Source organism: Leiobunum rupestre, chromosome 10 (genome assembly GCF_980474605.1).
Source record: "Leiobunum rupestre chromosome 10, qqLeiRupe1.1.hap1, whole genome shotgun sequence".
Classification (NCBI taxonomy): domain Eukaryota; kingdom Metazoa; phylum Arthropoda; class Arachnida; order Opiliones; family Sclerosomatidae; genus Leiobunum; species Leiobunum rupestre.
The window spans coordinates 44,129,872-44,154,286 of NC_143393.1; the positions used below are offsets into that span (position 1 = coordinate 44,129,872).

General features: G+C 34.9%; 1 protein-coding gene across 3 annotated transcripts in view; it reads left to right on the forward strand.

The window, feature by feature from the left end:
- LOC149926016 (uncharacterized) overlaps nucleotides 1–24,415 on the forward strand; it is a 50,698-nt gene that overhangs the window by 20,514 nt on the left and 5,769 nt on the right. For 2 of the 3 annotated variants that reach the window (XM_090160159.1, XM_090160160.1), the window contains 3 exons: nucleotides 5,655–5,784; nucleotides 14,056–14,204; nucleotides 18,212–18,334. In XM_090160159.1, coding sequence (XP_090016285.1) covers nucleotides 5,655–5,784; nucleotides 14,056–14,204; nucleotides 18,212–18,334 — 402 coding nt within the window. Of the gene's footprint in view, nucleotides 1–3,895; nucleotides 4,122–5,654; nucleotides 5,785–14,055; nucleotides 14,205–18,211; nucleotides 18,335–24,415 lie in introns of those variants that run through there. The other variant, XM_090160161.1, reaches the window with a different exon arrangement.

Genomic DNA, 24,415 nt, shown 5'->3' on the forward strand with positions numbered 1-24,415 from the left:
GTGTCCGAAATAGATGTATATTGGCAGCTATATACATTCTATTTAAACCAAGAGACAAAATTCAATGCGTTCGTAGGATTTTTGCACTGGTAGGAAATTTATGAAATCATATCGAGCCCTTTCAGTCGCTCTTTCAGATAATCTTAAAATCAAACTACCCGTTATCAATACAATTTACCTTTCTTAGAGCCTTGGAATGGTTTTTCTACCTTTTCCCTTATATTGAATAACCAAAATCTTACAAAAAAAACGATGAAAATTTACCTTATAAAAAACATGTTTAAAACAGATAGTTTAAAACGTTTAAAACAAATTGGTGTTGGTTTAAAATAGTTGTTTTAAACACTTGTTTTAAACATTTTGTTTAAAACTTGCCAACCCTGAAGCGTTCTCAGGCCCCTGACCACCCCAAATTCTTTTACTCTTTTTTTGGAAATAGTCAGAAAATTTTAGTTAGGCACCCGTTCCGGTGGGCCCCTTTCGGAGGCCCGGGCCCGGATTACTTTTGCCCAACTTACGCCCCTAACGCCGGCCCTGTACCCAAGCCACCGGTAATTAGCTTAGCTAATTATTATTAAGTACTTTTATGTAAAAACTATAAACAACATAAAAAACTAAAAATATTATACTTTTAGACAGTGGCGTCACTAGGATTTAAAAACTGGCGGCGCTTGAGTAATATGGGGAAGGGGCCATCAAAAATGTTTGGAGATCCATTTTTAAGGAAGCATTTAAAAAAAAAAATCTAAGACACTTTTCGGCAAGTGAATTGGAAAAATTCTGAAATTTAGGAGGCGCTTTTCGGAAACTTTAGGTGGGGCTACTGAAATGGTTAAGGTGGCTTAAGCTCCGCCTAAAACACCCTAGCGACGCTTTAGATACTTTTAAGACTTCGGGTATTAAAAACGACCCGTCATGGCGTTACTCCTTTGAAAGTATCTTCTCCCTTTGCTTACGTATCGGAGGGGGGGGGGGGATGAGCTTTGAAAAGCGGTCGATTTTGGCTAATAACTTTTTATGTATTTATTTACTTCTGGTGTGGCGGAACGCGTTTGAAAGCTCGAAAATACTTGTAATTCCGTCAATCTGGTCGCGGCACTTTGCCAACATCCGGTCTGCGTTCAGTGAACTTCAATTGAGTCTTTAAATTATAATCTTTCGTTCAAAATCATAAAATTAATATATCCGCTTTGTAGTACAAATATTTGAAAATATCGTCGTTTTTCGAGTTCGAGGGTCATTCTTGGGACGGGTTCATTTTGGCAACACGCCTATTTATATTTTAATTAATGAAAAATTCTGGATGTCGAAATTCAATATCGCGTTTTTATTTTAATATTTTTTGTTGGCCTCCATCTGAAAGCGTCGCAAATTTAATAGGTCGAACTGAACCACGTGACCTTTAAATTTATCCGACCCTTAATATTTACATGCCTGTTCCCTCTTACCCTCTCGAGATCGTCTCCCTTTAAGTCTGGCTCCACGGTCACACCCTGACGAAGCTAATACAATCGACGAAGTTGTTGCTGTAGTAGTAGTCTCGCCTTAAAATGTGCTGATTGGTAAATGTCGTTAGAGGTCGGGGATGGTTAACTTTTATGCAATAGATAAAGCTTTCAAAATTATTCGTAAAACGTTTTGATCAAGTAATTTATATTTCTGTATTATCCGATTAATTTTTTGGAAAATTTGTAAAATTAATCGGAAAAACGACGTTTTTTTCGATAAAAAGCTCAAATTTTACATGTTTTTTAATAATTTTCCGAAATATTAACCGGTAAATTTCTTTGTTTACATTTTTCCCCCGAAAAAATCAATTTAAACATGGATAATGATTAACCGTCCCGACCTCTAAATGTCGTTATGAATGTGGGATTACGGGAGAAGTTGAAATTTTAAAACGTTGTTCAAACGAGTAGTACCAAATTTGGGACTTTTGATTTGATCATTGACACAATCCCCCTATTGTTTAGGTACAGATTAGTTTCCAAGTTCAGTCACTAGATGGCAGTACAATATCCATAATCGATTTAATTCGAGCACAATTAAATTGCTTTAAATAAATAAAACAATGAATTATTACCAAGTAGTTTCACAAATGAGACTGGGAAGCTCCCAATTGGGCAACTGTGGGGTTTTAAGGTCGGTATTAAAATTCCATCACGAAGTAACGCGTTAAGTCGGCATTTATGAGTCGGAATTGAAGCTTGAGCGGTTCAAAAAGCTCAAGGTGCCATCCCAAAAGAGTACGTTCAGTCGGCGTATTAGCTTTGAACGGGTCGGAATTGAAGCTTTAGCGGTTCAAAAAGTTCAAGTTTCCATCGACAGAGAATGAGTAATATTTTCTATAATACGTTGATAAGCTATGATGCACCGGAATGCGAACATCAAAGGCTTAATGCAAGTGTCGGCTTGACGTCAAGTAGCTCTTTTTCCAACAGATGTCGCTATCGGCGTAATCAAAACAAGATAGTTAAGTTACATTTTTACCCGAAAGGCTTGTACTTACAGGTACCCCTCGCGTTGATTGGATCGTTAGTAAATTGATCAATGACATAAATTACAGTTATTTTAAACAATATTTTAGGTTAAAGCCCACTAAGTTGTCGAAATATAATTTTCCACAAAGGCTATCTGACGGCGTTATCATTTGGCTATTTTGAATTTAGCTTCCTTTGCCATTAATAGATGGCCCCTTGCTCTCCACGAAAGTCATTTTTTTCGAAGATTCGGAAAGATTCATGGCCATCTCTAATAACAGGGGCCTTTTCATAATACAGGTGGCAATGATAGAGCCGACAGTTGCTTTAAACCTAGGAATATAATACTGCGTACCTGGAACAGAAATTTTTATTCCCCCATCACGGACTCGCTGTTTTAGCTTCGGCAACGCGACAGCTATACAATTTCGGACATACGAGCGTAGCGCCATCGTAAAAATAGGCGGAATTTTTTGTCACTATACATTTTTCCTACTTTTCATTCTATTCACAACGATTTTTTGTACAAGTTGAAACACGAATATTCTACCTGGATTCTACGAAACTAATTTCGGAGATGTTTATTTAATTTGAAAACAAAATAAATAAATATTTAACACGATTTTAAAACCGGCGCGCATTTCTAACCAAGTCCCAACGAACACGCGGACGAAATTTTGATTACGGTGTCCACTAGGTGTCTCTAGTACCTTACGTCCGAATTCCCCACATTGCCAGGCCTATGAATCCCATATTTCCCCTCCAGTATTTCCATCCTCCTAGTTTAAACCACAGTCGGCAAGTTGAGACTGATAGCAAAATTGAGTCTTTTATAACAAACTTATTTACAAAAGCGAATAGTGAAATGGTAGATACGCAGTGGCGGCCTAAGGGGGGGGGGCGAGGGGGGCGGTCCGCCCCGGGTACCAGGGCAGCCAGGGGTGCCATCGGAGAAGCTCGAGGTGGGGTGCAAATCAGAACGATTAAACTTGAAGAAAGCAAACCCATGAAAACTTCTGCACGGTCCTGGGGGTGTCACAAAACACTGCCGCCGCCCCGGGGACCCAGCCTTCTTAAGCCGCCACTGTAGATACGTCTTATTTGCTTTTAACTTTAAGCGAATAGGGAACTAGGGAACGTGGGGGGTTGATTATGGCTTGCAACTCTTGTTTCGTCTCTACACTCGACGACGTGGTCCCTCCCTCCTCCCGGCTCTCCTCAATCTGGGCCCAAACAGTCGTTTTTCATCGGCGTCGGTTGCTCTCTCTTCTTGCGAAAATAAACAGCTGGAACTTCTCCTAAACACCCCCCCCCTCCTCCGTCACTTCCTTCCGTTGATCACTTCCTAACTTCATAAACTTCCCGGAGCACATGTACCAAGGTTAGGTAGTAAAATGCGCCGCTAACTGGTTAGGACTTCTGCTTGTGTCCCAAAGTTTTCCGCAGTTGGTTTCGAGGCATCACCTCGCTTCAAAATTCAAATCGAAGGTTTAGAAACCCCCCCCCCCCAACCCCCTGGGGTTCGAACCCGCGTTCTTTGCGAGGATTAAAAAGATAAGCGGGATAATGGAACGATCTTTAACCGTGCGCGACAAAAAGAAAAACTCCAATCAAACTTATTTGAGGTCCTTTTCTGTCAAGGTAAGGTGACCCCTTTTTAAATGTCATCGAAACCTCGCTTCTTTTACACTTTAAGCGGACAAAATTATTCACTTTGTCATTCATTTTAGAACTTACATTATCAAATTGGATTTCTTTCAGTGCAGAAAGTAGAAGGGTACCCTCATTCTACCAACATAAATATTAAAATATTAAGTGATTTAATTTTCTAATTTTATATTTACTCTGAAGTCATAAGTATAACCAAACTAAGTGATATAATTTTATCATTTTATATTTACTCTGAAGTCATAAATATGACGAAACTAAGTGATGTAATTTTCCCATTTTATATTTACTCTGAAGTCATAAATATGACAAAACTGAGTGATGTAATTTTCCCATTTTATATTTACTCTGAAGTCATAAATATGACGAAACTAAGTGATGTAATTTTCCCATTTTATATTTACTCTGAAGTCATAAATATGACAAAACTAAACGATTTAAATTTTGCATATCTATGTATGTACAGTGTGGTCATAAACATGACAAAACTAAGCTATATAATTTTATCATTTTATATTTACTCTGAAGTCATAAATATAACAAAACTAAGTGATTGAAATTTCTCATTAGATATCAACTCGAAACTAAGTGATATAATATTTTAATAATCTTATCTGAAGATATCAATATCACAATATTAGTTGGCTGATTTGATTTTGTTTTATATAATTTTACGCAAAACCAGCCGTTAATATGACAATATATGCTAGAATTGTTAGCCCAAAAACACTAAACCGTGCAGGGCTCCCATCAGGTCCTTAAAATACCCACAAGTCCCTATTTTTCTTCAAAGTCCCTAATCTATCCTAAAATCTGTATTTGTTCCCGAAAGTACCCTATTTTCATGAAATTCAGAGAAACCATCGTAGGCTTAAAATATTTTTATACATCTGCTCAAGGACTGTTTACAAAACGGAGGACTATCGATAGAATAGTTCAACATAGTACATAAGGTAAAGCCACAAGCTTGGTAACATTTCTAAATTCTTGGACAGAGATTCCCTGTTAGGTTCTAAAATTTTAATAAAATATAAATACCAAATCAGTTACATTCGTTCCTATTTTGAAAGTTCTTATTTTCCCAATTTATTATCAAGATTTTGGTAGTAGCCCTGTAAATGACTTAATATAGAATATTTAAGGTATAAAGGTATATTTTTCATAGGTCAAAAGAGATTGCACTATATCAGGTTCTATCAATGTTAGTTTAATGAAAATACCCGAAACAAACGGGCCATTAGTACTTCAACATTACCGGTGAAACAAATACGAGTTTGAACAACCCATCCAACGTAGTAACCCCGCGTCCCAGTAGACTTTCGTAAGTTAGGTAAATGACCCACCGTATGTACGGTCTTTGTTTCAATTCAGACTTGGCTCGAGTCCTAATTATGGGAACACTCGTTATGAACGGAAGCGATGTTGACCGATTTATATATACCTTAATGTCGCCATCTATTAGCGGCGAATAAAAGTTTTAACGATAAGAGTCTTCTTTCCACGCAGGAACAACCGGTGATCTGCCTGGCCACCGAAAACTCCCGGGACCAGGAGAGATGGGCGGCGGCCATTCAAAACTGTTTGCAAACTCGATCTCTGGACATCGAAGGCCTGAATCTCGAATGCGGCAACTCCGGTGAGACCTCTCTCTCTCTCTCATACTTTTGTAACAATTTAACAAACAATACCCATTCTTTGATACCCCCGTTAAAGCTACCCGATAACGAGTAAAACGAGAACAAACCGTACCCCCGCGAATGGTTATCGTTAAGGTAGCCGGTCGCGTCTTCTAAAAGTCGATTCAAGTCGCCTTTATTAGCATAGATATGGCTGATTATTTCTGTCGCGATTTGTCTCGCGTAGTCCCTCCGGTGGCGTGCCCTAGCGGACATATCCGGCGTCACAGCCCTCGATGCGGTGGCGCTGCAGTCTCCGATTCCTTTTGATTTTTGTCGCCGCTGTTGTATTGTTGTTCGAATAAACGGAGGGGTTGAAAAGGCCTCGGCCGTTCGGGAGTTATAGAGATATAGGACTCCCGATTGATAGCGACTTAGCGACGGAGGTCGTGTTCTAAACCGTTGACTTCTTATTGCGCGCTTCAACGGACGCCTGCCCGTTATTTTTACTGCCTTTATTTCGATGGCGAGGTTAGTTTCCCCTTGAAAAGACCCTTATAATTCTTGCCGAGGCCTTCCTCTGTTGGGAATTGAATTGCTAACGACCCTTTACTTTACTTGACCTCCCTGCCGTATTGGAGCACGCAGTTATATATATATATATATATATATATATATATATATATATATATATATATATATACCATACATACATACATACATACATACATATGGCCTAGGTTCCTGGCAAATTATAACCGCGCCATTGATTTGAAGAAGTCATCGATACGGGTTACGGGTTTCGGTTGTGTCGGTTGCAGTGTCTGTCCGTGGGGTGGTTCATTTCCATGGCTGATTTTATTGTCGCGTCTTTAATGATCTGATAAGGGCACTTAATTTTTCGCGTTAGTTTTGACGATATCGAGATAATAGAGCTTGCTCGTTCGATATACAGGATGCTGTGGATGTCCTCGGAGCAGCCTCAACTTCGTGTGTTTGGTGTTGCGTTAATACGACATCGCAACACTGTACTTCGCCGAGGGGCCACACGAGTATAGAGTAGTAGTATAGTGTTGTTTTGGTCATGGCCGCCAGTTTGGGGGAAAGTTAAGGATGACGTCACAGTGACATTAGTCTATAGGGAGTAACACGAGTGACTAATAATTTAAAAAAAATTCTGGTCTGATAGTTTTATGAATTTTTGATTTTTTTAGGAAACTTAGAATATGATAATTTTAGGAAAATTTCGAATATGATAATTTTATAAAAATTTCTAATATGATAATTTTGGGAAAATTTCAAATATGATAATTTTGGGAAATTTCGAATATGATAATATTGGGAAATTTCGAATATGACAATTTTACGAAATTTCGAGTCTGATTATCTTATATAAGTAAGATTTTAATAATTAAGACTAAGATCTGCCGGGAGTAGTGGCTCACTCCTGTAATCCCAGGCGTCCAGGAGGCAGAGTTTTTGGATGGCCGTGTGAGGACGACCACCACTCCCCCAACGGGTGGTCGGAATACTTCCGCCACGGGTGTCCCCACCCCTGTCCCACGTATCCCCCCGTTGGCGTCGCCGTTACGCATCTCTCGCCCTGATTAATCAGATGGTGTCTTCGCCGGGCTCGCGGTCTTCTCAGACTCAATCAGCCCTTTCTTCCTTGAATAAAAAAAAAAGACTAAGATCTGATCGGAGGGTAGGCCCGCCACCCTCGAAAGTAAGCTAAAATACTATCAGAACAGAACGCACTGAGGGGGCTAAAGAAAAATGCTTATCTGGCTAAAATATGGTTCGACTTTCTAGGCATTATTTATTGATAACTAATAGCAGAAGTGTATAATATTTATACATAAGTGTGACACTTCCTATTCTTCACATGCAAAAGTTTTACTGAGAGCTACTCACAAGACAGACTGCATTACGGTCTATTCTTCACATGCAAAAGTTTTACTGCATTACCGGTTTCGTCGCAGTTTTGCGTCCGCTTGCTAACGCGTCTCACACGTAGCCTTTGACAGTGCCTCGATAGGGGGATATTTTCTTCTTGTGATGACGTTACTCCGTTACTAGCTCTCAGTAAAATATTCCCCAAAGTGACAAACTTATGGAAGTATATTATAGACTTATGGTAATAGGAACCAAATTTGAAGCGGGAAAAGCTCGCTCCAGTTTTCTAAGTTGGTACATGGGTACTTTTGAACTTGGAGGAGGGAGTAATGGACTTTTGCGTCTATCACTTCGCTTTGATTTTTAACGCTATATGAAGTTGCTTTATACAGAAATAAATATTTTCGAATCTGAATCGCATCGAAAGATTTTGGTTAAAAATGGAATAATCCATTATTAAAAGTCGAGTTTATTTTACAGAGTCCCGTTGTAATATTACCGAAAAGCTTTAGGCAAATCACAAATTACGTTAGGAGTCACTGAAAAATGTTACGTCGAATACCATAAATTTATACCGGACCCTAAATTATCAATTATTTTTAGGCACGCAGCCATTATATGCGTGTTTATTTTATTTATAATATTATGATTAGTTTTGCAGATGATAAACAAGAAAAAATTTGATTTAATTTTGAATGAAATTTATTATTATTTAGGTTTTTGATTGGCTTTAAAGATTTTAGTAATGGAAGGCTTTCGATCTTATTCTGATTCGAGACAGATCAATTTCGAGCGTAGGGAATTTTGGTCACTTTCAATCTTATGCAGATTCGAGACAAATAATTTCGAGCTTAGTCAATTTTTGTCGCTTTCAATCTTATGCAGATTCGAGACAAATTATTTCGAGCTTAGTCAATTTTTGTCACTTTCGATCTTATTTAGATTCTGACAAATCATTTCTAGCTTAGTCGATTTTTAAAGTGTTAAGAAAGGGGCCACAATTCTATATGCTTAGCTAAAATTATTAAAGAAAAAGATAAAACTTCGTTAAATTTGCATATATATTTACAATAAGACACTAGGCCTAGGCCTTTTTAATTGTAAATATATATGCAAATTTAACGAAGTTTTATCTTTTTCTTTAATAATTATAGTCGATTTTTGTCACTTTCGATCTTATTCAGATTCGAGACAAATCATTTTGAGCTTAGTCAATTTTTGTCACTATCGATCTTATTAAGATTCGAGAGAAATCATTTTGGGCTTAGTCAATTTTTGTCACTTTCGATCTTATTAAGATTCAAGAGAAATCATTTCGAGCTTAATCATTTTTTTTTGTTTCGATCTTATTAAGTTTCGAGACAAATCATTCCGAGCTTAGTCAATTTTTGTCACTTTCAATCTTATTCAGATTCGAGACAAATCATTTCTATCTTAGTCGATTTTTTAAAATTTCGATGTTATTCAGATTCGAGACAAATCAAATTCTAGCTTAGTCGATTTTTTAAAATTTCGCTGTTATTCAGATTCTAGAATATTCCATTTCTAACCAATGTTTTTCGAGGATATTCAAATTCCAAAAAAATCCTCTCCGAGCTTTGTGACTCTTTGAAAAATTTTGATCTTATTCAGATTCGAGAATATTCAGATCCGAGACTATTCATTTTCGAGAATATTCAGATCGATAATATATTTTCAAGAATATTCATTTTCGAGAATATTCAGATCCGAGAATATTCAAATCCGAGAATATTCATTTTCGAGAATATTCAGATCCGAGACTATTCATTTTCGAGAATATTCAGATCCGATAATGTTCATTTTCGATAATATTCAGATCCGAGAATATTCATTTTCGAGGCCTTATTTACCATTGAATTAGCTCCACTTGTACCTCCACAGTGTCCGAAATTGGCAAGATTTCCACCCAAGTATTAAAAACGTGTGCTTAAAATCGTTAGCTCGGCATCTAACGATTTAAAGCACGTAATAATAATAATCAGCTAAGCTGCTGCTAACTTGGATTAATAATATGTTACATATTATTAATCCAAGCTTCTAATACCCAAGGAACCACGCAGGCCTAAGCCAACTATTGACTTTTGAAGCCAATTACTGGTGGTCGGATGTTTCGCGATTCTGTCGGTAGGAGCGCCGGTGGGCGATGCAACCTACTTTTCCAAGTTTTACAAACCTTTTTACTCGCTTTTTACCACAGCGTGCAAAATCAACTTTCAATATCATCCCAAATTCGAATCCACTCCAATTTGATACATTTCTCAGACTATAATCAATACTTTCAACACCCAAAAGCACTTTATTTTAAAGCCAGCTCCAATATTTCTATACCACAAATTACCAAACTCATTTCCCCGAAGGATTTCGAAGTTATATCAGCGTCTACATCCTCTAGCCCAGCCAATTTTAACGGTTCTCGAACCTTTTAAAACTCTCCTTCCGAAGAAAGCTTTTAATTAGCTCTTAAAATGGTTCTAGCGCGCATCTTTCTACTCAAAATGTTTTAATGGCTAAACTTTCTAACTAGACGCGTCGAAGCAACAGCCAACGACTAGAGAAAAAAAATATTTTTATCCCCAAGTTTCGTAAGTTTCTCATCCTGTGAAAATAAAAATAAAATGGAAAATGTTAAAAAATAAAAACATGGAAGGCGCTGCCTGCCTGCTCTATTTCGCTTTATGACGCGTTAAAAAGTATATTAAAAGAGACGTTTTATCCGCCGTAAAGGTGGTTATCACGTGACGTCATCGTCTCTATTGAGGAAGGCTCGCGTCCTCCGCCTTTTCCGCCATAACGCGTTGCCTTTGCGCCGTGGCCGCCTCCTTAGCCAAATTTCTCTTGAAATCTCCAGCTTAGCCTTAGGGGCGTGTTTAATCAATTTTGTTAATAGTCTTGTGCGTTAAATTATAGTTTTTAAAGATATAAAAGTCTTACGGAACTCCCTGTTGAATTAACCTCGCTAAGTAGCTTTAGCTAAAAGTCGCAAAGTTTTTAAAAACGTTTCAAATACGTAAAAATAAAAACAAACTGTGCTTCACTCGGAGGTCTAAAACCAAGGGTTTTATTCGAAAATGGACTTTTATGTATTCATATTTTAATTACCAATAATAATTACGTAGTTTAATTATTTATATTTTAATTACTAATAATAATTACGTAGTTTAATTATTTATATTTTAATTACCAATAATAATTACGTACTTTAATTATTTATATTTTAATTACCAATAATAATTACGTAGTTTAATTATTTATATTTTAATTACCAATAATAATTACGTAGTTTAATTATTTATATTTTAATTACCAATAATAATTACGTAGTTTAGTTATTTATACTTTAATTACTAATAATAATTACGTAGTTTAATTATTTATATTTTAATTACCAATAATAATTACGTAGTTTAATTATTTATATTTTAATTACCAATAATAATTACGTAGTTTAATTATTTATATTTTAATTACCAATAATAATTACGTAGTTTAATTATTTATATTTTAATTACCAATAATAATTACGTAGTTTAATTATTTATTCACTCGGAGGTCTGTGGAAAATCCCCATTCACTAAGTTCGGCGAACGGCTTAATTATTTATATTTTAATTACTAATAATTGCGTAGTTTAATTATTCATATTTTAATTACTAATAATTGCGTAGTTTAATTATTTATATTTTAATTACTAATAATTGCGTAGTTTAATTATTTGTATTTTAATTACTAATAATAATTACGTAGTTTAATTATTTATATTTTAATTACTAATAATTACGTAGTTTAATTATTTATATTTTAATTACTAATAATTACGTAGTTTAATTATTTATATTTTAATTACTAATAATTGCGTAGTTTAATTATTTATATTTTAATTACTAATAATAATTAGGTAGTATAATTATTTATATTTTAATTACTAATAATAATTACGTAGTTTAATTGAATATTTGTTTAGTAGAATTATAAATCCAGTGTCTTAAGTCATCAGGGCCAAAGAGTTTTTACACTCACGTACAGTGTAGCCGATGCCGCCGCTGTATTCCACATAACTCTCCAAGAATATCATGCCCTCGGTAGCCCGTTAGGAATTTTGGAGAATGGGGGCCCACAAGTTGGTCATTTGCTTATTTTAGGTTTTCTGGCGATATTAGACTTTAAATCTACATAATTATTTTAAATTAAGACTGACTTGCTTGAAAATTATATTTTAGTTAGTACTGATCATTTCTGAATTACGTTTTCGGTTGCATTCAGAAATTTTAATTTTAAGTGAGATTTCTGACCAAATCGCGGGACCCCGAAACCCGCGTACGCATTATTGTGATATTTGAATTTCGCACCAATTGATACAGGCTCTATCTATCTAAAAAACAAGATGTCATGTACCTTTAAGTACACCCGCGATGTATTAAATCTATTTTGAATATTAAATTTAAATTTGAATACATTTTCAATAAACCAAAGAGGAACTTTATCGAAAATGAATTTTCCAAGTTACCTGGTTTTGGAAATAAGGAAGCGAAACGCGAACACCTTAATTTAAATGAATTTAAAAAAAACCGAATTTTTCGATCTAATTGGTTTTGGAAATAAGGAAGCGAAACGCGAACACCTTAATTTAAATGAATTTTAAAAAAACCGAATTTTTCGATCTAATTGGTTTTGGAAATAAGGAAGCGAAACGCGAACACCCTAATTTAAATGAATTTAAAAAAAACGAATTTTTCGATCTAATTGGTTTTGGAAATAAGGAAGCGAAACGCGAACACCTTAATTTAAATGAATTTTAAAAAAACCGAATTTTTCGATCTAATTGGTTTTGGAAATAAGGAAACGAAACGCGAACACCTTAATTTAAATGAATTTAAAAAAAAAACGAATTTTTCGATCTAATTGGTTTTGGAATTAAGGTAGCGAAACGCGAACACCTTAATTTAAATTCATTTTTAGGCAAACCTAATTTATCTAGTTACGTAGTTTTGGAAATAAGGTAACGAGTTGAATGCGATAATTTAAATAAATTTTCACTCAAGCTGAATTAGAGGTTAACTTTTATTCAATAGATAGCTCTCAAAATTATTCCTAAAACGTTTTGATCAAGTAATTTATATTTCTGTATTATCAGATTAATTTTTTGATAAATTTGTAAAATTAATCGAAAAAATGACGTTGTTTTCGATAAAAAGCTCAAATTTTACGAATAATACATTTTTTTTAATTATTTTCCGAAATATTAACCGGTAAATTTCTTTGTTTACATTTTTTCCCCGAAAAAAATCAATTTAAACATGGATAATGATTAACCGTCCCCGACCTCTAAGCCGAATTTTTTTGGTACCGGTATCAATTGGTACGAAATTCAAATATCACAATAGTTCGGGATGCCGCGATTTGGTCAGAAATCCCACTTAAAATTAAAATTTATTATTGCAATCGAAAACGTAGTTCAGAAATGATCAGTAGTAACTGAAATAAAATTTTCAAGCAAGTCAGTCTTAATTAAAAATAAATATGTAGGTTTAAAGTCGAATATCGCCCAAAATAACTAAAATGGGCAAATGACCAACTTGTGGGCCCCCGATCTCCAAAATTAATTACGGGCTACCGAGGGCATGATATTTCCTGTCGATTAAGCCTAATTCTTGGAGAGTTATATGGACTGCATTGCAAAGATTGATAAAAACCCGAACGAACTATTGTGATATTTCAATTTCGTACCAATTGATATAGGCGAGAAAAACTTTCGGCTTGAGATTAAATTGATTTAAAATAACGCGTTCAACACTACCTTGTTTCCAAAACCAGGTAACTCGAAAATTTCGGTTTGTCTAAAAATTAACTTAAATTAAGGTATTCGCGTTTCACTACCTTATTTCCAAATCCAGGTAACCCGAAAAACTCGGTTTGTCTAAAAATTAATTTGAATCAAAGCGCTCGCGTTTCGCTAACTTAATTCCAAAACCAGCTAACTCGAAAAATTAATTTTCGATAAAATTCCTCTTGGGTTTATTAAGTTAATGTACAAAATGATTGCAAATTTGTTAAAATATATTTAAAATATATTTAATACAATGGGGGGGATGGTGTGTACTTAAATGTCCGTGACATCTTGTTTTCTTTCTGTAAAGGAAAGGAAAGCTTGGGAGCAAAAGCTTCAGTGTGAACTAGGCTATAGACTGCGTGCGCTAGAAGAATATTTTTAGGGTGTTCTGGCGCCAAAAGATGTTTTTTTAATGTTTGTACAGCTTTTAGTTCTTCCGAATCTCGACTTACTACCTACGTAATAGTTCAGCAAAATCCGAAATCCTTTTCTCTTTATAAAGTTGCACTCTATTTTCGTTTTATTTTTCTCTCTATTTGTATATACAGTGGTTGGTAGGACTGGAACGGCGAGCGAGACGCCGGTTGCCGCCACTGGCCAAGAACGCAATTCCTTGCTCAACAAATTAGATCTTCTGGAGGAACTTTTAGCGCAACGGGACAAATGCGGGGATCTCACCAAAGATAAGAAGACTCTGGTATTTGCACCTTTTTCTCTTCTTCGCGCTGTTCCCAACCTCCCCATTCTTCGACTCACCACACTCTTACTCGCTAGTTCTTGGTAGGCTGAAACGCTACTGTTAGAATAAGAGTCTTTTATTTCTGGTAGACGCTTTTGAGGGGCTCGCGACAGACCCTGTCTTTGTAATTTTACTTTTCCCGCGAAAACATTCCCTGGAAAACATACTTAAAACTCAGTTCTTTCGCTTTTCGAGGAGAGTTTGTTTTCGGGAGTTTTCTTAAGTGCTATCTCAAAACGTTTTTAACGTTTTACGTGTTTGGGTCGAGTACTGATGTGTTGGGAGTATGTGCTAGTTGTTTAGCTTTTACCCAATTAAGCACAGTCATACGTTACGATTGTACTGTCTTGAACTGTGGAGAGGTCACCGTATCGTAATATAACATTGTGTCTTTGGGAGAAGAAAATTCAGGTATGACATCCATGGTTTTATAACTTGTTTGTTGCAAAGCCAAAAGACCCGCGATGGGCATTAGCTTGTCCCATGCAAGTGTAAATAACAATGCGGCTATCGGAGAAGAAAATACAGGTATGGCATCCATGGTCATACAACTCGTTTCATGCAAGTTCAAAAAGACAATCAAAGGGCGTTACCTTGTTCGATGCCAATGTAATTTTTCCATTAATGGGCATTAGCTAATTCAATGGAAATGCTATTAGCCTCTAATGGGCATTAGCCTCTAATGGGCATTAGCTTATTCGATAAAAATGTTAATAGGCCCTTAATGGGCATTAGCTTATTTTATGCCAATGTAAATAGGTCCTTAATGAGCATTAGCTTATTTGACGCAAATGTTAATAGGCCCTTAATGGGCATTAGCTTATTTTATGCCAATGTAAATAGGTCCTTAATGAGCATTAGCTTATTTGACGCAAATGTTAATAAGCCCTTAATGGGCATTAGCTTATTTTATGCCAATGTAAATAGGTCCTTAATGAGCATTAGCTTATTTGACGCAAATGTTAATAGGCCCTTAATGGGCATTAGCTTATTTTATGCCAATGTAAATAGGTCCTTAATGAGCATTAGCTTATTTGACGCAAATGTTAATAAGCCCTTAATGGGCATTAGCTTATTTTATGCCAATGTAAATAGGTCCTTAATGAGCATTAGCTTATTTGACGCAAATGTTAATAGGCCCTTAATGGGCATTAGCTTATTTTATGCCAATGTAAATAGGTCCTTAATGAGCATTAGCTTATTTGACGCAAATGTTAATAGGCCCTTAATGGACATTAGATTATTAAATACCAATGTAAATAGGTGCTTATTCGGTGCAAATGTTGATTGGACATCGATGGGCATTAGCTTATTCGATGGAAATGTAAATGTCCATACATGGATAGTAGCTTATCTTTCTTAATTTAGTTATTAATTAGATATAAAGTCAGTACCCGCCCTGTCTACGCCACTGTGTAAAGTAACAGTTTGGATTTTCTCATTATCATCGTAGTCGATTTCTCAATCTGACGCGCTTCATAAAGCTTTATATTTTAGCATTGACATTTTGGTAACTAAAGGTATTTGCGATTTATTCGAGTGAAATAGAATAATAATAATCCGATCCGAGGGCAGTTCCATTGTCCGTGTGGTGCGAAAAGGGGTTCCAAAGAAAGTCGGGAGCGAGTTGGCTGGCATCGGAGCGGACGTGCCTGGTGATCCCGAAATGATAAATGAGCCAAAGTCACGCCTTAAATAAGGCCAATATTACCCACGGGAAATGAACTCGCCTCTAGCCCATTCAACTTTCTTCAGACAGCGCGAGACACAATCCCCGAACAGAGATCGTCGTTGCTATTTCAATTTCAAATTGCCAATTTGAATAATTTTACTCAAAATTTACCCCCTGTTTTGTTTTACTGTATGCGCTGGGGGGAAAATCCCGATTCTTTATTTATTTTTAGATTAGTTTTTAGATTAGAATAAAAATCTTCTCGAGATTTACATTTACTCGTAATAATAATGGAGAGGAATAAAATATGTTTTAGGAGATAAATGTTCATCTTCTATATAATATAATGTTTTTATCTTTGATTTCCACTCGATTTTATAAACACGCGTGGCACGAAATATATCATATTGTGAGATTCTTATTTCAAGGGTAATTCGAAATTGCAATAATTCAAGAGTAATTCGAAATTGCAATATTTCAAGGGTAATTCGAAATTGCCATATTTCAAGGGTAATTCGAAATTGCCATATTTCAAGGGTAATTCGAAATTGCAATATTTCTATAATAGTTTCAAATTGCAATATTTCTATAATAGTTTCAAATTGCAATATCTCTATATTTTCAAATTGCAATATTTCTATATATATTTTCAAATTGCAATATTTCAAAAGTAATTTGAAATTGCAATATATTTCAAGAGTAATTTGAAATTGCAATATTTCAAGAGTAATTTATAATTGCAATATTTCAAGAGTAATTTATAATTGAAATATTTCAAGGGTAATTCGAGATTGCAATATTTCCAGGGTAATTCGAGATTGCAATATTTCCAGGGTAATTCGAGATTGCAATATTTCAAAAATAATTGGAAATTTTAATATTTCAATAACTGTTTCAAATTGAACTATTTCAATAATTGTTTCAAATTGAACTATTTCAATAACTGTTTCAAATTGAAATATTTCAATAACTGTTTCAAATTGAAATATTTCAATGAACTGTTTCAAATTGAAATATTTCAATAACTGTTTCAAATTGAAATATTTCAATGAACTGTTTCCAATTGAAATGTTTAAAAAGTAATTTGAAACTGCAATAAAAATTTAAAATGATTAAAGTAGTTCTAAACAGCCGACACTTAGATAAACTTAGGTCTCTGCCGAGTGTAGATACGTCAATTGAAGAAATTAGGAATATAAATAGCGAAAATTCAATTAAACTTACTCACAAGGAGACTACCCGAGGTAGTTATCACCGATTTTGTTGAAACTCGTGGGTTAGGTAGACCTTATGGTAGTATGAAAATTGCCAAAGGGAAAAGTTGCAATGGGCTTTAGTTTTCCTATGGCAACACAAAATGTTTTTGACCTCTCCATTTAAAAAAGCATGGGATTTTCTAGGTTACCCAAATTTTGTTAAAATTTAACCAAAATTTATCAATTTTAGCCAAAATCATTGATCAATTTTACCCAAAATAGGTCAAATTAATCTTTTTGGGTATGTTTTGAAAATAAAAATTTTTCAAATTTTTTAAGTAAGTAAGTACCCTGTGAAACTGAGAAAATCCCATGCTTTTTTAAATGTAGATTTTTTGTTTTGAGAGATCAAAAACATTTTCGGTTGCCATGGGAAAACTAAAGCCCATTGCAACTTTTCCCTTTGGCAATTTTCATACTACCATAAGGTCTACCTAACCCCCGAGTTTTAACAAAATCGGTGATAACCACCTCTTGTAGTCTCCTTGTCAGTGTACTGTAAAATAACATTGTTAAAACAATATTATTAATTTATTTTTCGACTAAAGTGTATGCCGCCTAAACTTTTTAATTCGACCATGTTGAACAAATTAACTTGATTTAATTGACGAAAAACAGAACGATAAAAATGGAATTTTATTCTTTTGTATAGCTTTAGATTAAAGCTAGTTCCTTAGAATAAGAGATTTGAGAAAAATAAAACTTTACGTCTGTAGCGGAGCGTATATCCCAATTTTTATTTCCCAATTTTATTTTTATTTTTCACCCCGAGTTTTCAAGTATATATTTTAAAGGAGAAAAGTTTGCTACGAAATGTAGTGCGCGCAAAACTATAAATTTTCTTTATTATCTTTTGGAAGTTGCTACTTTGAAGTTTTACGTTAACCCCCTCTGCTTAGACCAATAAGAATTTTATTTCTCATTTTTTTCGTTTTCTCCAAAGGTTTATATTTTTATTCGAGACATTCGACGAGATAGCATTCCGTACCTTAATATATCACAAATTTTTATTTTGTGTTTTTTCATTATTCTTGTAGGATCTGTGCCAGAAAATGGTCGACGCCGATAACTGGTACGATCGAATTCTGATTTCCGAGCAACAAGAAGCCCTAAGAAGAACCACTTATCTCAGACAAAGAAAAATATCCACGCAGCTTAAAGTAAATATTTATTACCAAGAATGCATTTTTCTCTATTTAGGGAGAAGGACTACGTGTTGAGGCAATCCACGACCATCGTGGTCAAGGTTGTAGAGAGATGGTTCGATCACTTAGATTTTTATTTGCCGAAATAATTTTCTACCACGGATGGCGCTAGTCACGCCAAGTAGCCCCTACAGATATTTCGTGGGCTTTACCTCATTACACTGGAGTATCTAAGGAAAGGGAACACTACCAAGTTTTCGTATCGATCGAACTAGGTTCTTTATTATCTCTAAATTAATTAATTTTCGCTTTGTTATAAACAAAAGAATTTAATTTTTTAAAATGGCAAACAATCTAAGCCAACCTAAGCTAATTAGGAGCCAAAAGGCCAAAGGCAAAACTACGGTCTGTGATATTTCTTCATCAATTCTAGTGCAAATTTTGTATTTAAGTTCAAATAAATATTTGAGAAACTAAAATTAAATGTTCGCTGATTAATGATAATAAATTTCTTTAAAATTCGCACGTGTAAAAACGAAACCACAATTAACGCGATCGCAGTTAGCTTGTAAAATTTAAATTTCCCGCTGCACCTCACTACTGTGTATTGGGGGAACGCCCATAAGTTTCTGAAGGGTTTACACAGTGTCGGGTGCGCCATCTATTTGCCACTTTTTCTTTAGCCAAACTTAGAATTGCTAAGTGATCGAACCATCTTTCTACAACCCTGATCAATTTGATCATGGTCTAGTTTCCTCCCCGCAACGAGAATGGGGTAAAACGTCAGCATCGTGGTCTTCAATCGCGTCGAAAGACGTCAGTGTTAGTGAACCAATGAGATTTGATTGTATTTTAAGGGGAGGAACTTATTGGCAGAACGTGAGTGGGATTGGAAGAAACGCAAAAAATGGTTTCCACTCACAAGGAGACGAGTCGAGGTGATTTTCATCGATTTGGTTTAAATTCGGGGGATAAGTAGACCTTTATGCAACTTGAAATTTCCCAAAACGAAAAGTTTCGACGGTCTTTAGTTTTACTCATGGCAACCAAAAATGTTTTTGATAACTTAAAACCTACTTTTACGTACGGAAATTAACATGGAGAAATCGCAGATTTTAATGGTCCCACCTTTGAAAAATTTCAAAATATTAAAAAAAATAATTATATTAAAAAAATGTACAATGGATAAATTCGGCTTAATTTTGGGTAAATGGGTGTAAATTTGGTGAAAAATAAGCGAATTGGGTAAATATAGAGGTCGGGGATGGTTAATTTTTATGCAATAGATAAAGCTCTCAAAATTATTCGTAACACGTTTTGATCAAGTAATTTATATTTCTGTATTATCCGATTAATTTTTTGATAAATTTGTAAAATTAATCGGAAAAACGACGTTTTTTTCGATAAAAAGCTCAAATTTTACGAATATGACATGTTTTTTTAATAATTTTCCGAAATATTAACCGGTAAATTTCTTTGTTTACATTTCCCCCCCGAAAAAATCAATTTAAACATGGATAATGATTAACCATCCCCGACCTCTAGGTAAATACAAGTAAATTTGGGTTTTATTGTTTAAAATGGGTAAAAATTGGTTCTAATCATGTACATTTCGGTAAATATTAATAAAATGTGTAAATTAGGTAAATGCCATTAAATTGGAAAAATCTTAGTAAACCTTTTTTTGAATTTACCCAATTTGCTAATTTTCCCCCAAATTTACACGCAATCACCCAAATTAACCTGAATTTACCATATGTACAATTTGTTTAAGATAATTCATTTTTTAATATTTTAAAATATTTTGAAGAGGGGACCCTAAATATCTGCAATTTGTCCATGTTAATTTCCACCGGGAAAAATAGATTTTAAGTAATCAAAAACATTTTTGGTTGCCAAAACTAAAGCCCGTCGAAACTTTTCCATTTTGGAAATTACAAGTGAAATAAAGGTCTACTTATCCCCCGAATTTCAACAAAATCGATCAAAGTCACCTCGGGTCGTCTCCTTGTTAGTTATTCCAACGAAGTATATGAAGGAATGTATTCTTGGTATTCCATTTATTTTTATATTGCGTTATCTTAAATATTAGAAGGGTTTAAGCTTTAATCTACTAATCGGATTATCGGCTTTTTATTATGAAAATTACTTTAATATCCCTTACAAAAACGTTGTACAGAAATTCCAAAGAATCCTTTAGCGCTCTATATTGATTTTACGTAGCTCTATAGCCTTTATCTAATTTATTTCTAAAGGAAAACATTAGCAAACTGTAATACGTAATTTATTTTTAAAAGGTTTCAATAGATAGTTTATGCCATTCATTAATTCAGATTTAAAGGGGGGATGCAAACCTCTAATTCCTTTTAGGTCACATTTTAAACCCTGGATATGCCCTTGACTCCTCTCCTAAGATATGCTTTATATATTTCTGAAAATACCAATGTTATTTTGAAAGGTTCCTAATAATACCTTTAAAAATAATTCAAACACTAAACGTATTCTGTATTCTGTAGCTATTATGAAAATTTTATCTACAGAAACAACTAAATAATAACTTTGATTTATATCATACAAGGTGTTTCAAAAAGTGATGCAAATTTTCTTAAGGAGGTTGGACGGGGTACTATGAGCTTCGAAGTGTGGCCTACTAGCCCCTGGAAGTAGGCTGCAACAAGCGCAAAACCAAGCAGCGGGGACTTTATATACTGTTTAAGTTTACTTTTTTAATATGATTACCTCGATTTGTTTACAAAGTCCTTTATAAGAAACCAAACCTTAATATTCGCATTTCCCTGCTGCCTGGTTTTGCGCTTATTGCAGCCTACTTCCAGGGGCTAGTAGGCCACACTTTGAAACTCTCTGGCGCTCTTTTAACTCATCGTACGAAAATGGGATAAAACAGGCATACTTCTCAACTCACCTCCTACAACTCCTTAAAATTTTTGCATCACCTTTTGAAACACCCTGTATATTTTACCTCTAGATATAACTAAATAATAACTTTGAATTATTTTATATATTCTACCTCTAGATACAACTAAATAATAACTTTGAATTATTTTATATATTCAACCTCTAGATGCAACTAAATAATAACTTTGAATTATTTTATATATTCAACCTCTAGATACAACTAATTAATAACTTTGAATTGTTTTATATATTTTACCTATAGATGCAACTAAATAAAAACTTTGAATTATTTTATATATTCTACCTCTAGATACAACTAAATAATAACTTTGAATTATTTTATATATTTTACCTCTAGATACAACTAAATAATAACTTTGAATTATTTTGTATATTCTAAATCTAGATACAACTAAAAATAACTTTGAATTATTTTATGTATTTTACCTCTAGATACAACTAAATAATAACTTTGAATTATTTTGTATATTCTACCTCTAGATACAACTAAATAATAACTTTGAATTATTTTGTATATTCTACCTATAGATACAACTAAAAAATATCTTTGAAGTATATTAAGCTTTATTTAACGTAATTTAATAAATAACATTTCGACGTTCCTTTTACGATCGTATTTAAATATATTCTCCACGTCCATATACTTTAAATCAAAGTTCTATGCGTTATTCATATCCGAAAGTAAAATGAAATAATTCGAGTTACGTGACAAAGGCTTGTATTCAGAGGTTCTGAATGGGTCAAAACGATTTTTGTCATGTAGGATTTTTTCCTTCTCTGATCCGACTACAAAAACCACGTATGTCGCGGATTTGCATAAAGCGATCTCCGAGTTAAAGATTTATGTAGAATAAGAATAAAATCAATAATTTTCTTTTCACCCTAGCTGGTCTTTCTATAAGGAAATCTTGCCAACTTTTCGAATTCTAACGGAAAACGGGCCATTTAAATATCTAAAGGGACCCTTTTTTTACTTTTTTCTTCAATGGGAGGGGTTTGGGGGAGGAACTGAAAGAAGATAATGCTAAATCCCGAATTCCTGTAGTCGCCTTTTAGGAACAGAGGCAATAGGCCTTTTGGGAGATATTTCACGGGACAGTTGAATGGACAGTGTTAGATGAAAATCATCCCACGCCAACAAGTAAGCCCCGTTCCTTCAAACTCGACATTTCGGTTTCACACCGATTTCATCGATATCCTTTGATTATTAAATCCAGGGCCGGATTAAGACTTTATGGGGCCCTAGGCCCAAGTTAATTTTGGTACCCCCTTTCAATAGCGAGCGAAGCGAGCTAGGCGCTTCCTCAATTTATAATTGAGAAATGGAAGGAAAATTCATTTTGCTGCCAGATTTAGTATGTCGTCAGGCGTTAGACGGCAGTCCGTCAGAGAATGTGACAATCAAACGTTTTTGGTTCATAGAGGTGGACGCATTTACTAAAATTATTCCGGAAAATATTTTGTGAAAAGCAAATGATTAAAGTTTTGTACTTTTGTTTTCGAACCCTCTTGGTGCCCCTTGTAGGCTTGGTGCCCTAGGCCCAGGCCTATTCGGCCTATTCGTTAATCCGACCCTGATTAAATCGATTAAATCGTGAATGATTTCAGGAGCTAAGAGTAAGAGAGCATTAGCCTTTGGTACCATCATGGCATACTTCGTAAGTTCGTCTGCTTTTTAATCACAAAACGTAAACAGAGAAGGCATACGGGAAATCGAAAGTGATCGAACTGTCCCTACAAAGTGTGTTATATGGGGAGGTTTAGATTGTCTTCCTTTACATCAGTGGCGTCGCTACGGTGTTTTAGGAGGCCCTTGAGCCACCCGAAACATTTCTGAAGCACCGCCTGAAATTTCCAAAAAGCGCCTCCTATACGGGAAGAAGCCTTGATTTGGCCAACTCTATTGTATTATCTTATTTACTTGACAAAAAGTTTATTTTGGTTTGGAAAAATCCTTCCTAAAAATGCCACCAAAAACCTCTTTTCTAAAACCTTTCTTACCCATCTCCAGAAATGGAACACCCCTGACCAGGGCTTATGGCTTAAGCGCCACCAATTTCTAAATCCTGGCGACGCCACTGCTTTACATTTTCTTGGTACCTGAATAATTGTTTTCATAAAATCCCCATCAAAGAACTGCCTAGGAGGTGGTATACTCTAGGAAGGGACATGTAAACTGTCTGTAGTCTTTGGTTTTTATAGATTTTTCGGGAAACAGGTTTTCCGGCTTGTTGATGTACATTCATGCGAGTCGCAACGACTGTTTTAGAACTGGAACTCCCTTCGAAGACTGAAGGGCAATTATTGAGGGGGAGGAAAACAACATATTCGGATTTTATGGAAAAAAATCTATTGTGAACAATGGCGTAGACAGAGGACTAGTTAGTTTCATGTTGCCAACTCCTTGGGCTTTGACTGCAATTAATTTTTATCCCTTCTGAGATTTTATATTGTTTGACCCCCTCCCCCTCTCTGACTACGCTTCTGATTTTGGGTACTCACGCCGCTGAAATTTTTTTTAAAAAAAGAAATCGTTCTGTGAGCGCGAAATGTGAGAAAAAATAATCAACGATGCCATAAGTTTATAATATGTTAGCTCCCTATACGTTAGCTCCCTATAAGTTAGAATCGTACATAGGCTTCGCGTTAGCAGCGATTTTTCTAAAGACGTCGAAGTCGCCATTTGATGGTGAAAAATCGAATTAAGAGTTTGCCTGTGAAATCCGGTTTCGTTTCAACGACGGGATTGAAGCTAGTTAAGCCTAACGCGAGCTGTATCGAAGAGATAAGCTTGAAACTACGAATATCTTACGACAATACCTGTTCATATGGAAATTAATAAAATATTATTTCAAAATGTTGACACATTATAGTGGTTTCGTTTAAATTTCCCCAAATCAAGGATTTCGCCAGCAAACAAACCTATCGCCGCCCGTGTCAAATTTAAAACGAGCATTGTTAGGGTTAGCTCTACTCTACGTGCTTCTGTTCGTCTCGTATCCATCGAAATTGCCGTTTCCGCTCTCAAAGGAAGTTGAAGAAGCTAAAAAGATTGGGCAAAAAGTTTGATTTTAATGGGATAAATCGCTCTTGACGTTAGATCTATGGCGGATTCTAACTTATAGGGAGCTAGTATATTATATACTTATGGCTATGCTA